Source organism: Trichoplax adhaerens, genomic scaffold (assembly GCF_000150275.1).
Source record: "Trichoplax adhaerens TRIADscaffold_2 genomic scaffold, whole genome shotgun sequence".
In the NCBI taxonomy this organism is placed as follows: domain Eukaryota; kingdom Metazoa; phylum Placozoa; class Uniplacotomia; order Trichoplacea; family Trichoplacidae; genus Trichoplax; species Trichoplax adhaerens.
The window spans coordinates 9,610,158-9,626,968 of record NW_002060944.1 but is presented as its reverse complement, the minus strand read 5'-3'; the positions used below and the strand labels follow the sequence as shown (position 1 = coordinate 9,626,968).

Sequence of the window (16,811 nt, the reverse complement as noted above, 5' to 3'; positions counted from 1 at the left end):
ATTTTCCAAGATATGTTGCTTTCTAAATGAATCTAAATCAAAATTGATATACTCCTAACAAGAAATTATTCAATCGCGGTGAGTTAGTAATGGCAAGAATTAACTTGTAAAAGCCTATTTATACGTTTTAGTTTTCATGGTTATGTCATTCTCAAAGGGATTTGACCACGTCACAATCACAATTGCAACGCAAGAAATTTTCTTTTACTTTATAAACTTTCTCTTAGTAAACCGTATTAAAGATTCGTAATCATGCAGTTTGCAATGGAATTAGATTGCAACGCATCAAAAATTCGCCGTGCCTGAAGCTATTCAAGATAGTATATAATTAGATATTTCAAAATCAATGTATGAATAAATGGATTACTCAAATCATTAACTTAATTAAAGTTCAACTCTCTGAAGATTTAAAATATTTGCATTTGTATGTTTTTGTTTAATTTTAGCTGATACTATTCAAAGCTGCGGAACGAGGACGTCCATAAATCTGTCAAACCATTGTATTAAGTTCTTATGTATATATTTATTTTTAAATAGCAGATTCCCTGTTATTTCTTTCGTTATCCTACTCTTTGTAAATTGATGATAGATTCAGACGAATTTGAATCGTATTCAAAAAATAACAATGTAGTAAACATATATTAGTAATCTTGAAGGCTAGTTCAAAGAAATTATATAGAAAGAATAATTAACGAAATATCTTAAATAAGGATGTTACGATACGGTAATTTCTGTAAATTAATTTAAAAATTGATCTAGGTGATGAGTGTGTAAGATCATTTATCAAGTGTTTTTGTAGACTTTACTTCGGTATACGAATAATCTTACTGCTATGTTCTGACAGTTACCTGATGTAACGCAACACTATCTATACTAACATTATTGTATAGTACAGTTTTATGTGTAGCATATTATCTTATGGAATGGGGAAAATGCTAATTCATTATTTCACTTTTTGAAGACCTGCAGTGTTTATTGCTTCATAAATTTATTCCCTAGATAATTAACTGTTACGCTGAAGTATAGAATTCTCATAATAGAAATCTTTAATTCAATATTTCATTTTTAAAAGGCTTTTAGTAGTAATTAATTAAGAATTTATTTACTAGGTGATTGACCAGGCTGAAGTAAAGCATTATAAAGTGCGACATTGACTGCTGAAGATTGCAATGTATTGTTACTAAGTAGTAATTGTTCTGTATCCGGCTAATAAGATGTTATTATTAACACAATCCTACATATAAGAGAAATACAATTAGTTTATCAACATCACCATTTATGAGAAATAGTTCCTGCTATAACAGCAGTATCGTGACTAGTTAGCATAAAATATAAGTTTGCACAAGTAGAGGAAAGATCTGTTATATGATGTTCGTGACATGTATATTATTTTCATATTACGTTTGATATATGGGCATACGCTTCTATGTCAGTAATGTTCACGCTTTCTTTAACTGTAACTTTGGCCTTAAACAAATGATACTTTAGCAACCTGTAATTAGATAAACTAAAATAGTAATTGCATTTCTCAACTACTTTAACTAGATTATAACTATCACCTTGAATGATTTTATGACTGCAAGCACAGTTTGTAAGTTTAAATGAAACATCTTCATGGGATAGCAAAATATACACTTATGTACGTGTATATTAATCTAGCGTACTATTAGCAAGTGATCAATGTAATGCTGACACTTTGAATTTAGTTGTGCTAAACTGTATTTAATTCTACACATACATGAAAACCTTTTAGAGCATTAGTTTGGATAATTTCTAAAAGACGAGGTGACTTGTACGATTAAACTGGTTTAAGAAACCTTAACCGATATTTCAATTTTCAGTCGTGTATATTCGAAATACATAATCAACCTTTGTTACAAGTCAGGATTATTCCTAACTCGTAACAGATGCAATAGAAAATTTTACGGTAAATCTGAAATTGATCTTTACAAAAAAATTTTTACAATAGAAGAATACTACCGTGTCTTCCCTTATTTTAAAATGCTCAAAAAGGTCAAGGAACAACCGGCTGAGCATTTTTTATTATTTTTCCGACTTACAAGTAGTATTACAAGACTAAAACCTTTGGACGTTTACCTAAGTCTATTGAATAGATAAAGAGGGAAGGAAAGTAAACGTACATCTCATAAAATCTATCAATACTTTCTACCTGAAGCTACCCTGTAATTTTTTATTTTTCGATGATTTCACACAACAATATGTACAAACATTGTTGCAATTACATACCACATAAATTCTCAATATATCGTTTTATAAGAATTTTTCAGCCGTTTACATAAATTTATCCATTCAACATAATTCTGACAACCTTATACCCTGTTACAGTGCTAAGCTTTGTAATAATTTGGTGACTCGATTACCTCATGTAGCTTGTTATTTGTTTGTTTTTCTGAGCTGGCAATAAAACATAATTGCTAATTGGAACGCGTAATCATTTATGTCTGTTCATTAACACCGGATAATGTCCAATTTGGCTCTAACGTAATCGATTTTGAATCAACTTTGTCTACGAGCTGCCGCTATAAGTTATTATAGCTTTAGTAGCTCGTCGCTATGCCGAGGCCTACAAACGGCCACAACTAAAATATTAATAGTCGCATTGTGCTGAGGTGACTAGGATATATAACAACGATCATGGTAATAAATTGATCAATTCCGGCTGATGTTAGTGAGTGACGGCTTTACACATATTGTAGCTTAGAACAGTAAAGGAATTCTCTATTAAATATTTGAAAGAGTCATCTTTGTGCGAAGAAAAGAGTTCGTTTTCACCCATATAGGTCTCTAAAAGTCAGTTGGAGATCTACGTCGTTATCTACGAACGATTCCCGAAAGTTTAGTTTCCGGTACAAAACTGATTCGTAAAATTTTTTAATGACGATGGAGCGCTGTTACAGCTTAGTGATAAAACAGAATTTTTTTCCAGAATTGTTTCCAAGTTTATCGATCAATTTTCACTACAGACCTTATATCAGCTCATTATCAGTAAGCAGGTGCATGCTCTGCCATATTCAATGTCAATTTTATTGAATGGCTTGAAATAAGACTATAGGCAATGGAACGTAGCTTTGTTATGATGCTGTTGGTTTAACCAATAAGTTATTTACACGAAAATTAGCACGGCACAGTGCCTCTTAACTCTCAAGAGACTGTTAATTGTTCTCATATTATAATTGATGGTTATACTATTTGAATTAAGACACAAAAACTATTGATTATCTGCTCTTTATTGTAACTGTAGCGAAGTAAGAAAATTTAGTAAATATGATTGTAATGAAAGTTCAAATTACCTGATTCATTATCATATGCCTATACAGTGCAAAGTATTGGTACGCCGTTCCATTTTTACTTCAACATCATTTAATTCAATCATGTTTGAGTACTGCCACATCATCTACTTTAAGCATATCTACTCCAACTACACTAAGCCCAGTGTTACTTATTTCAACAAGTCAAGCAGTAGTTGATTCTGTAGTCTCTAAAACTCAATAGTATTTAGTCTAACATCATCTACTTCAATAACTCCACGAGAATTCATTTCAATATCTAAGAACCCAATAACATTTACTCCGACTACTCGAGGAGATACTACAGTATCAACTACTACTCCAGGTGGATTACCATCACAACCTCAAATAACTAATATAGTAGAAGGCCATCATCGTTTCAATATTTCTTGGTCAGCATCTACCAGTACTACGCACCACATAATCATCTCCTATATCCTATATGTTGTATATGTTTTATATCTTCCTATATATCCTATATGTTTTATATAGTGTATTTATTGACAGAGCACAGTAATAATTGATTTCCATGTACTGTACTGAACTGCATAATCATTGCATTGACAGTGCGCAGTAGTCTGAAATACAGTGTACAGTGTACAGTACAGAAAAAATTTCTACAGTACAAAGCCTACTTGCAGTACTGTACTGTACTGTACTGTGCTTGTACTGCATTATGATGGGCGGTACGCGTCGGACTGCTTTTCCTAAATGGAAATCCCATAGCGGTTTTTGGATATCTCTATGAGATTGTTGTTGGTTATACAGTATTTCATACTGTACAGTGTACAGTATAAAGGAAACTCAGTGATTCAGACTCGTCTTTAGACTCTGAAAAGGATTCGGATTTTTATTCAGGTTATTCACAAGAATCCATAGAGTTAAGATAGTGTTTTTTCTCAACCCTATGCAACAATCACATACAGTACAGAGAAGCGAGCAACAGAACAGTACTATACAGTATTACACGTGTACAGTACAGTATTCCACGCGTCAGCACTGACTGTGCAGTACTGTCTACTTTGCATATTGAAATGCAACGATTTCGGTCTGATAGACTGTGTATGTACTGTATATTCAATGGAGCAACTCTTTGACATCATGTCGAAATCACAGGTTTGCCATATAAATGGAAATCTCTTCATTTTAGCAACACAGACGGAAATGAAAGATGGAATAAACATTCCATTTTAGTCTTACGTTCTTACAGTTGTCAATAGTAAGAATGGATCTCAAAATGACGGACGAGTAAATCAATTTTACCAGCTATTCCAGAAGAGCGAGAGAGATTCAAAATGGGCACAATGCTTCATTTATCCCGATATTCTACGTATAGCAATGGTTTAAACCGCCTCCAAACCATCTTTAAACCGCATCAATAAAAAAAATCCGATCTGTGACATTGACAGAGATAGAATATAAAAGATAGAGAAAGAATTTTCATTGTAGCCTTATTTACTGACGATATGTATACGCAATAACAAATCTCCTAGCCATGTCAATATAAGTTTTATAAATTGTCAAGGCAGAGATGAAATAAAAAGATAGCTTAAATATTTTATTTCAATCTCATTTTCTACCAATTTACAATTCATCATTTTTAATTCAAGAAAATGAACCGTAAAAGAGTAAAAATACTTGCTAATAACATGAAAAGGACTATCTGATATCTAAACCACTGGCCGATAAATTTATACGTATACGCAAATCTTACAGTTATCAATAGTAAGAATGGATCTCAAAATAACGGACGAGTAAATCAATTTTACCAGCTATTCCAGGAGAGCGAGAGAGATTCAAAATGGGCACAATGCTTCATTTGTCCCGATATTCTATGTATAGCAATAGTTCAAAGTGCTGTGATATTAAATCTCCAAACAGCATCAATAAAAAAAATCCGATCTGTGACATTGACAGAAATAGAATATAAAAGATAGAGAAAGAATTTTCATTGTAGCCTTATTTACTGACGATATGTATACGCAATAACAAATCTCCTAGCCATGTCAATATATATTTTATAAATTGTCAAGGCAGAGATGAAATAAAAAGATAGCTTAAATATTTTATTTCAATCTCATTTTCTACCTATTTACAATTCATCATTTTTAATTCAAGAAAGTGAACCGTAAAAGAGTAAAAATACTTGCTAATAACATGAAAAGGACTATCTGATATCTAAACCACTGGCCGATAAATTTATACGTATACACAAATATTATATGATAGAAGCAATTTTACCGTCAATTTCTATATGGTAGTTCATACCTTTATATAAACTTGTTGTGAAGTAACAGTATACAAGTACAGTAGATGACAATACAGTAATACGTTGATATAACATAGCTAAAAAGATTTCCAATTTTAATGCAGGTTATTGTTTACATGTATATTTATCCATAACTCTGTCCCATCAAACGGCTATATACAGAAGCCATGATTACCATTTCAATGGATAATAAGCAAGCTTAATGACGATAGCGATGAAATATAAGCATTAGTATGAAGAGTCTTTTCTAGTCTCCTGATTCGGCGTAGTCGTCCGACATTGGCTACTTCTAGCGTTCTGAATTAATTTCTTAATTAAGTCATCGACTAAATCGACAATTTTCTGCCTAATTACCGTACCTGAAAGATTGGAAGGAAAAGAGTGGACTAGTCGAATTTTGAGTAGCCCTAGTAGACTAGTCTATTTTATTTTAATTTCTTCGGGCATTGAATCCAACAACGAAGGCAATTTTAGCCATTTCGATCATCATTCAGTATATTCAATCTAAATTATGCCTTCGTCACTGACTGAAGTAGGATCGAGCTATCCGGCCTACGTAAGTTAATTTTCTTCCCTACCCGTTTTCTTGACTTTTTCTCTTTTGAAATACGGATTCAAAAATTATCTGCTGCGATAAATATGATATCAAATAATTTATATAAAAGAGTTGAATCCATGCTTTAAATAAACCTTCGATGATAAAAATAGTCAATTTTCTATTAGTACGACTTGAAAGATTTTTACTGATACTATTTAGTCACTTTATTAATTCTCTCTTCTTTGTCGAAATCATTGCTTTGCTAAATAGTGAATAACGCTGGCCAATTTCTTTTAGATTACAGTGCCTACAACTGTATAGTCTAGATTAAGTTTAGACATGAGGAATTAGATGTAAAAAGAATTTTAATTAAAATTCGGTGAAGCTCGAACTATAGGAAAATTTTAATCGGAAGATTGATGAACGAAAAATTTTAGCTTCATCTTCTGATTGCTTATAGAAAGGTCACTTGCCTTCGAATAAAGTACTTTTATGCTAGCATTTATTGATTTGCTTTTCCATACAAGTATCCAAATGCATCCCTATCACAATCCAGGTGACGTTGATTAATACGCCGATCAGGAAAGGGACCATTTTCTAAATTTTTGAAATGGTGAATACTTCTTACCAGACCCACATTATATTAACATCATCAAATCAATGAACAACTTTATATCGAAAGCAATACGATGTAATTTAGTGTTAAAGGCATAAAAGTTAACATCAAGTTGACAGTAGTATTGAATTCGATAGCAAAAATTAGGTAAAGATCTCTTTGTGTACAGTATAATAAATAATAAAGGTTTAAATTAGAAATCCTAAAATAATCTGATTCATTTCGACGCCTACATAGTTTCAATATGTTTCAATTTCTTTTTATTTGTTTCACCTTGAAGAAAAAATTCTTAATTTCCTAATAGATGTTTTTAAGTGTAAGATCAATTACTTTGCAGAGCCTTTAGGATATGTATACTGTACAGTGTAAGCCGCTATTTCAAGAATATTCACAAGTGTACCATCGGCGAGACTATAAAAAGCGGAGCACTAGCTTAGCTTCTCAGTTCCAGTTAGTCATTTGCAGGATCTTTTGACTATTATTGCTAAGAATATTCTTACGTTTTTTCTTTAGTACATTTTACGACTAAGGTTAACGAAAATAAAGTAAAGTATTTATACCTATTACTTAATAGTAGTTTTTTGTGTAGCTGAGAGTTAGTTCAACTACGATAGGTCCCTAAGTTAGTTGGGAACACAAGTACTAGTGAAGATAATGTTTAAGACCCGGTTTCTTGTTACAAAGAAGAAGATTTGTAACAGTTCTACATATCTATTTCTATGTAGAAACGATACTGTAATCCAATGCGCTACAAACATTAGTTAAGTTATAAAATTTGGTCGATAGATGGTAGTCGTATGTATAATTTATATGAACTTAAATGAAGCACTTACCCTTTTTTCTCCGCGAATAAAAAAGAGTCCAGCATTTATTTCAAGAAATTATTCATTAGCAAATTGTAATCGCAATTTGGATTATCGCTACGAATAATACGAAGATGGATATTGAATTATTTGGAAAATTAGATTTAATTTCTACTTGGATTTAGTAGACTCAATAAATCAGTACCTATCCATTTCTGACCCATTTTTAGTCATAGTCAATTTAAAACAACAGACATAAATGAATAACTAAGCTACGATAATAACTAAATGTTCTATAATCTACCGTTGAGATTCACATCTATACTATATCATTACTATTTCTGGTGTCTTCCATTCCAAAACTCAAGAGTCTAGTTCAGACATTCGTAAGTCAAAAATCGAAATTGATCACCGTTTCTGTTTTCGAACTAGGTTGGATTCATTTATGTTTTTAATTTGGTGGTGGGTGTTGGTGCTTTGACCATGCCAAAAGCTTTTGCTCATACTGGTTGGTTGTTGGCCACTATTATGCTAGTCTTATTAGCAATAATCAGGTAGCTATGAATCTTTATAGGAGTCTCTGAATATTAATCTTCAGTGTTTAGTATAAACTGACAGTATTGGCTTCTATTATTCCAATCTATACGAAATAAGTTACTGAATTTATTGACTACTAGATACTGTACTGTACCTGGTAAAGTATCCAGTCATCCGTGCTACTACTTACTGTTTATCTGTAGTTTTCGTATTTATCACTTAATTTCCCGTGTGCGTTAATCATGAAGACATTTGAATATATATTTCAATCATTCCAATTTCGATTTAGTTATATTACTACCACATTTATTGTGGAATCAATGGCAATTGCGAATGCACTTGATAAAACAGGTCAATTTCAAGTCGAATCGGAGGTAAAGGAATCTTTCAAATGATTTCGAACAATGCTTAATATTAAAGATATGCTCATCATCCTTTTCTTTCTTTTGCTCTCTTATTGTATATTCCAACTTATGCCAAAATATCTTATCAGCCTTTGATGGTTCGTGTATCTGCTTATTTGTTGCTTTTATAGATATTAGCTATACTTGAATTCGTTTATGATTATATTTAATAGTGCAGTGTACAATTAAATTATTTAAGAATCTCATCTAATTACTGTTATCTATAGTCGAATAGCGATCAAGAAGGAGAAACAGATAAATCAATCAATACTGAAAGAACGCCAGTACTTCAAACTCGAAAGTATCTCGAAATTGAAATTAATGGTAAGATTTATGACTTATAATCTAATTGATGTAAATAATAAAGCTCTGTTAACGATAAACATTACAAGTGGCTGATCTTAATAGAGTATCCTCTTTCTCATTTGCTATAAGTTTAATAAATGCCATGATTAATCCATATATATTTGATATGGACTTTAGGAGAAATTAAGAGGGAATACATATCCAATGTATTTGAAATCAAAGAGAGAGTAGAATTGGTAAATTTTATTAAACTATTGCATTTAGCTAAAATCTATGGTATAGCAATTTATTATTATTGAAATATTAGATAACAGAAATTACCGTAACTGTAATTCAACAATCAATAGCCAGATAAAAAAATTTAAGGCATTAAGAAATTAAGAGGAATTCTATCTTCAATCTGATTCTTGACATAAAGTTATTCAGCCAAAAATAGCTAATAGAGTAGTTCCAGATAGATTCTTTAATGAATCTCCACGTCAATAGTAAGTTAAATCCTTCTACAAGTTGTAATCAAACGAGCTCATGTCGTGTTAAAGAATAAATTCAGTAATGCTTTTATTACTTAATGTATGGTACAAATCGTTAAAATGATTGGTATTGGCACCAGCAGATAACACTATTTTAATTTAGTATATTTTTATAAATCCTGGACATTTATCAGTTAATTTAGCAAGCCAAAATTTCAAATCTTCATCTAACTCGTTTCTATTAGAAACAACGAGCTACTAATAGATTTTTCTCAAAACAACTATCAGCAAAATAAGTTTAGCAAATGACTATGCTTTTGAGCTTTTCATCAATTAATTTCATAGCTGCATCGGTTAAAATCTTTCTGTGATTTACTGCCTTTATAGATATTGGATCATGTTTCAATACCAGGTTAATAATCGACTTTTGCAATTAAAACTTATTAGTAATAATTAATACTGCCCCATATTTGATTAGTATACTCGTATGCTATAAATTTAGTGACTAATTGATTTCAAATTGATTCCACTTTTTATCCTTTTCCTATTGCGAGCATTATCTCTTTCTATTGCCAGATTAAGGTTATCATTAAATCGACATGCTTTATTAAATTTTGTAAACTAGGGGAAAATGGCGGGAATGTTTTACAATAAAGGTATTTCATCTTTGCAAGATATGAGGCTTTTACCAATAAGTGTTTTACTTCAAGTTGGATGTAATATAGGAAGCCTCTTGAATCTTTTGACTTTTTTCAATTACTACATATATGATTTTCATTACTAAATTATTCTCTATTATGGCATACTTAAATTTATAGTTGGCAACAATTTCTTCTATCTGTGTATTTGTATTTACCTATATGGCGATTTAGCAATTTATGCTGTCGCCGTTGCAAAATCTCTGACCAAAGTTGCTTGGTAAGTGCAAGAGAATTTCAATCCGTAATTAATAATTTAAATAAAACTTAACTATCCAAGTGCCGCTATTGTTATTAATTATTTAATTTTTGGTTAGTAATGATTTAAACGGAACCGGACTAAATACTTCATTACCCTGCTGGGGAAATTTTACAGTTGGTGGTGCTTATCGAATCTTTGTAGTAAGCATTCCTTCTAACACACTAACAGAAATAATTCCTAAACTAAATAGGACTGTACATCAGTTAAATGTCCCAAAAAGATATTGAAGAGTAAATAATAGTATTAAAAATTTAATTAGGCCGCTTTTACCATCTGTCTTGGACCATTTGTCTTTTTCAATGTTCAAAAGACAAAATACTTGCAAGTCACAACATCTATATTACGGTGGCTAGGTGAGCTAAATATCACTTCTTTAATTAATGATCACTTTTATCACAGTTTAATTCAAAATATTGAAGTTAAGTAGTATTTATGGCGATTAGAGATTCGCCTATATTTTATAAGACGTGTATTTTTTTACATTACACTACATAAAATTAAATTATTCCATTGTAGATAGCAATGAATTCATGAATATTGTAATGATGAACGACTAATTTTGCATTTTTACGTTTCTTCCTTCTACAATATCCGTCATAAATACCAATTTCCAAATCTTCAGCCTTTGCTATGATGCTCTCTATAACATTCATCTTTCTAGGTAGTGGTAAGGCTAGAGGTCATCCACCGGTAGCTAATTTTGCTGGTATTCCAACATTTTTTGGCATCTGTATTTATTCATTCATGTGCCAACATTCATTGCCATCGATGATTACACCCATTCGTGAGAAAAAGCATGTCATGTATATTCTATTAGGAGATTACGTTACTGTTTTAGCCTTCTATGCGCTATTATCTCACACTGCCATATTTACATTTCCAATTCACTCGCTGGAAGATTTATATACATTAAATTTTACTCATTATCATGTTAAATTTATCAGTTTTTTCCTATCGCTCTTTCCAGTTTTCACTCTTAGTTCTAATTTTCCAATTATTGGGGTCACATTACGTAACAATCTAAAATCTTTGCTCCTAAAAGAAGATAAAATTTATCCATTTTGGATAGACCGCATCGTCTTTCCATTACTAGCCCTCATACCACCTGTAACTTTGGCTCTTATTACTAAGAATTTGGAATTTTTAGCTGGTATTACCGGCTCGTATGCTGGCGTTGGAGTTCAATATGTCATTCCTTCTACGTTAGTTTATTACGGACGCAAAGAAGCTCGAGATAAACTAGGAAATGAAGTTAATATCTATTCATCGCCTTTTAAGCACTGGCTATGGATTCCAGTGATCAATATTTGGGCTATTGCATGTGTTGTCTTTGTTACGATCAATCATATTATAACTAAAAAATAACGTTGTAAATATAACAACAGGATATTTTCTTAACATTCTTATTAGGAATACCATTTTACTGATTGCAGTTACGTTTACTGTAATATTATTAACTTGCATAATATAGATAGCTTTTCGGTCCATTGATTAATTGCATCGATTTAGCGCTATATGATTAATTCACTTTTACTACAATATTGTATCCAAAAGATTCATTTTATCTCTATTTTAATGAACTACTTCTACGAAAGAATCACATACTGTAGCACAGAAAATAGGCCATATTATATTGTATTACTTATTGAACCTATAAAACTTTTAGTGTTGATTTAGCTTTTAGATTTGCTTTGTAGATTTATCTGTTTTGGATTTACCTTTTAGGTTATATTTTACAGATTTGACTTACAGAATGTAAGTCTGCTCTTCTAAAAATAGAATCGAATTCTGTTGTCTTTGTTAGTATTCACTTATATGTAAAGTGATTTTACTAATGTAAACTGTTCCATTGCTATAGAGACTTCCACTAATTTTACTTAATTAGACTTTCCCATCTTGAAGTAATAAAAGATAAGGATGGATTGACATATAATACTATGCTTTATAGTAGCTGGTAAAAAATATTAAGTTTTTCAAGAAAAGTAAACCACATATTAATTATTGTGATCAGTTCCTTCCTTAACTATTAACTAAAGTTGGTATAGCCAAAACCTAACTAAACTAGCTAATAAGCTCCATGCACTCACTTAATTTAGACACTATTGTAGGAGTTACTAACTGAAAACCTATTTAATTTCATTAAATATGATATCTTTATAAGCGCAGTTATTTATCATCAAGGAACTGAATTTATAATAATGACGTTGCTTTTATAATCTATTAATGACTGAGAAAATAAACGACCTAAAATTCAAGCAGTGAATAATGATTATGATTTAAAATATCTAAAGTTTATAAATACAGACATATTATTACTTGAATCTACTCTATGCATTTCCAGCTGTATAATATTGACGTTCCGAGTAAGCGGTGTAAAACTATTTTGCGCTACAACACTCATTAGCTTGGCGATTACAATATGCCAATATTTAAAGATTCAAGTCCTGCTAAATCTTTAATAACGCTATTTGTATACACTAAGCGTTTAAGGCACTAACTATTGCATACATAACTACGTTATAATAGTGACTTTTAAATATATTGCAAACATTGGACCTTCGTATAAACGAGATTAACTGTTATTTAATAAACTCTTCGAAAGGTGATATTTTACAATTCACGGTAGAGATATGAAGCTGCTTCTCTTGATTATATTCTTCAAAGTTCCAGTCATACGATATCAAATTAGACCATGTGCTAAAGTCACTAAGAATTCTTATGCCATCATGAGAACTTCCATTACAATATTGGATAAGTCATGAAGACCTTATCCTCATTTTGCGTTTCCAACTCTTGCGAATTATTTCCTGAAAAGTTTGATTGACTAGCGTAAAGCACTAACGTTTAGTTATTTTATTAGATGGCTAGCCAAATCTGCGTAACATCTAGTAAAAATATCGTACTATTACCACAACGCCTAAGAACTCCCGTGCCTTTTTATAAAGCTCACAATCAATGGTCACTCTATACTTTAATCTGGAACGATTTTATTCGGTTAATTCACTAGTCTATCAAAGTCAACTAGTTTAAAGCAACAAATGCAATTATGAATGGACAGCTTTCTTAACAGAAGACACCTTATTAATCAGTTATTTTAATCATATGATTGATCCAATCATCACCAGAATCACCTTAATAACGTAATTAGATGTAGAGTTGAATTTATTTTTAAAGTGTAATCTTATATAGATTATGGACGCCATTTCAAGTCTTACTGGCCAGTAGTGGTATATCATATTGCAAATAACCTTTATCTCTGTCATTTTTCGAATGAAGAATGGCTTATCTTAAGCTACAATAGCATATTAATTCGCATACTAGTAAGTACAATGTAAGCATGGTTTTGTCATTTCTTATATTGTAGACACTATACAAACTATGGTACTACATCGCAACAAGAGTTTCGAATTAAAAAAATACGAACCTATAATGTCTAGTTTGCCTCATATGTCATCACAAGACCATTTCTTCTTGGTTTAGAAATCATGACGAAGATTTTTTACTCGTAATAGTAGTTAATCGAAGAAAACATGCCGTTCCAGTTGCTGTATAAATATATGGATTAATCGCTGAATTTAATGGTATTGCCAAAATAACCGCAAACTGTAGTACAAATATATTGATGGTGCCATTAATCAAAGCAATAACAGAAATAGCATAGATGGGTAGCCAAGCGACCAAGTCTGTAATTAAAATAAGCGATATTCGGATAGCAATAGCATAATTACGAGATCGGGCATTGCTACGAACTGAGCGCTGCGATTTACCGACCGTCATTAATAAGAACAAATAAATAATTACGGTTGATATCCAACATATTATTTGTAATGCTACAAATACAGCTATCCAACCACTATAGAATGTATTGTCTAGATTACTTGGAGAGCAAATAGAACTAAACTGATATAAACGCATATCTCCAGTTTCATTAATACCCATAATAATCGGTACACCGACGAAAATACAAGTCAGCAACCATCCTATTAATAATGATGTCTTAGTTCGCTTATATCTTCCGTCGGATGAAAATGGATTTACAACGAGGGAATAACGATCGATGGCAATAAACAGCATCATACTAACCGACATTAAACTTGATGTACACACTAAAAATGATGCAATAACACATGCTGGACTGCTCAGCCACTCTTCTGCATATTGAGCATAACGATCGCGATAAATTATATCACCAACAGCAATAATAAACAGGTATATGGACATTAAAAAATCGGATAGAGCTAAGCTGTTAAAGACTAGATCAGTAGCCTTACTTGTTTTGCGATCTTTATTAGCACGAATTTTAAACATGACAAGGATATTTCCAACGAAAGCAGTGATGCCCATAACCCATACAGCTAATTGTAAAGAGGTATGAGCGAGAATATTTTCACAACTTGATGCTGAATCTAAATCGGGAACTGGTGTGCACGCAGTAATCTTAGCTGGTACTGTACAGCATAAATAAGCACGTGAGGAAGCTCTAATGACGGATATTGGGTTAAAAATATAAAAAAGCATAAACTTGAAAATGAACATGATTAAAAGGTTTGAGATTAAAGCCTCTAAGGATTTTAGATATTAAATATTAAAGCAAATTTGTACAAATTTTAGATGTAAAATTATGAGGTAATCTGAAATCTAACTTCATTTGTTATCCAATTATGACTCTCAATATCAGAAGTTATTTTCGATAAATGGCGAACTTGCATATGAAAATTTTTAGCATGATATTTTCATTTAATGAACTATTGATATAATATCGTTGTAATCGATGTCAAGTTCTTGGCATAATTAGTGAATCCGTATAGCTGATTAAGTTTTTTTTTACAATATGAAAACTTTTTTCACAAGGCTTAACAAAAAGCTTAATTAAATTGACCATACATTGAGGCTAAATTTCTACTACACTTATTAATACTTCGATTTAAATGAATTAAAACTGTAATTAATGTAGGCTTACTTACATTGAAGTTAATGTAGCAGATCCATAGAATGAAATACCTTTTAAAATTACTAACGGATTTGATATTATTGACCTATAAGCAAATGAAATGTAACTTGACTTATATGAATTTAACAGCCAATTTAAGCATGCTTGCTTAAATAGAATTTTAAAGCTAAAGATTTTGAAATTAATAAATCGAACGAATACCAATGCATACAGTTTCTGTAAATTGGAAAGTGCTCTAAAGCATCTGCTTGTTAGAATTCGGACTTGATTGAAATCCAAGTTTCTACGGAAATTTAAGTCATAAGTTAATTAGTTAAACCACTTATCCAGAAAATATTTAAAAAGAATACATACAGCTCTACTAGGTTAGGTGCTATTGCTAGCAAATCTGATCTGCCACAGATGCTTGATAATTGATTTTGCTTTAAATTGCTAATAAACATAAAATTGTGACATCAAAAATTAATTGACTACACGATCTTGAAATTTGTATTAAAGATAAATGCAACACTTACAGCAATCGAAGCGCGTTAAATTGTACGTTGTTCGGATTAGTAAAGTTAGCTATTTGGTTATGGGTTAAGTGCCTATATCAGAAAAGAATATCTGAGTTAATTTTTCTATTTATCTATGAACAATATTCTGCTAACAATTAACTTAAGTACTCTATAGCAATTATACCAGATCAATTTAATAAATTGCCGTTAGAATGCGTGGAAATGTAAGAATGATATAGGAAGTAACTTACAGTTCTTGTAAATTGTAGTTGCTTCCTCGAAATATTGCTGATGCATCGACATCTTTTATGCGGTTATAATTTAATTTTCTGATGTATAAAAAGAAATAATATCAAGAATTATTCGTAAAGTGTGGTCCGTTTGTGGAGGAGAATAAATTGTAAGTTTTCATCTTAATATTATGTGCAAGTACAATTACACTGTTAAACACTTAAATGCCAATCAATGAACAGATTCTAATTTAAAGGATGTAATATAATTACTGCTTGGCGAAAATAAGTAATAATATAGTATGTAAGGGGAATTTATAACCGAAATTGAGAGAAGAAAAGATTAATTGCGCTACAGACAATGCATATTCTTTGCAATATGGAGCTAAAAGCTAGACAGGTATAAAGCAATCATTTTCTCAATAGCCAACTACAATCGTGCATTATATAACATTAGCTGATTAGACAAATTAGATGGGTAAAATATGTAAAAAGGCTTTACTTATTTTAAACGCAGTCACGATTTTACATATTAGTAATGAAAACTATTTCTAAACTTCAGATTAGACTAATAAATCATTAATATGAAAGCTTTTGCACTTTGCATGGCTAGGGACTGCTCCATAATTTTATCCAGTTGTCACAAAACAGCTTTGCAACAAGATAACGCAATATACGATCAATAAGTCAATTCCTTGAACCACGTATCAAGGAACGATATCTGCACTATCACAAACACTTTTGCTCTACTAGCAGACTACACAAAGACTTAAACGCCTCGTATTTTACGTTAAACACTAAGTTGGACAATTCTTCTTTATTTCACGATATACTGCATTTATATACTATTCCTCAATAGTTCATGAGTCATAGTTAATACAATTAACATTAGAATCATTTACTGAATTAGATATTAATTTTA

At 31.2% G+C, this 16,811-nt stretch overlaps 2 protein-coding genes across 2 annotated transcripts; one reads left to right on the top strand and one right to left on the bottom strand.

Annotated features, from left to right (window-relative positions):
- Positions 1-6,088: 6,088 nt before the first annotated feature.
- Positions 6,089-11,576, top strand: TRIADDRAFT_21298 (uncharacterized protein; the record flags this gene model as incomplete). Its single annotated transcript, XM_002110175.1, has 10 exons — positions 6,089-6,133; positions 7,967-8,088; positions 8,361-8,433; positions 8,703-8,799; positions 8,962-9,017; positions 9,877-9,907; positions 10,070-10,169; positions 10,267-10,351; positions 10,471-10,564; positions 10,834-11,576. The coding sequence occupies 10 exons, from the start codon at positions 6,089-6,091 to the stop codon at positions 11,574-11,576; spliced, it is 1,446 nt and encodes a 481-aa protein (XP_002110211.1).
- A 2,118-nt stretch (positions 11,577-13,694) lies between these two features.
- TRIADDRAFT_21318 (uncharacterized protein) lies at positions 13,695-14,729 on the bottom strand (the record flags this gene model as incomplete). The annotated part of the gene is made up of 1 exon (XM_002109663.1): positions 13,695-14,729. The coding sequence occupies one exon, from the start codon at positions 14,727-14,729 to the stop codon at positions 13,695-13,697; it is 1,035 nt and encodes a 344-aa protein (XP_002109699.1).
- Positions 14,730-16,811: the final 2,082 nt, after the last annotated feature.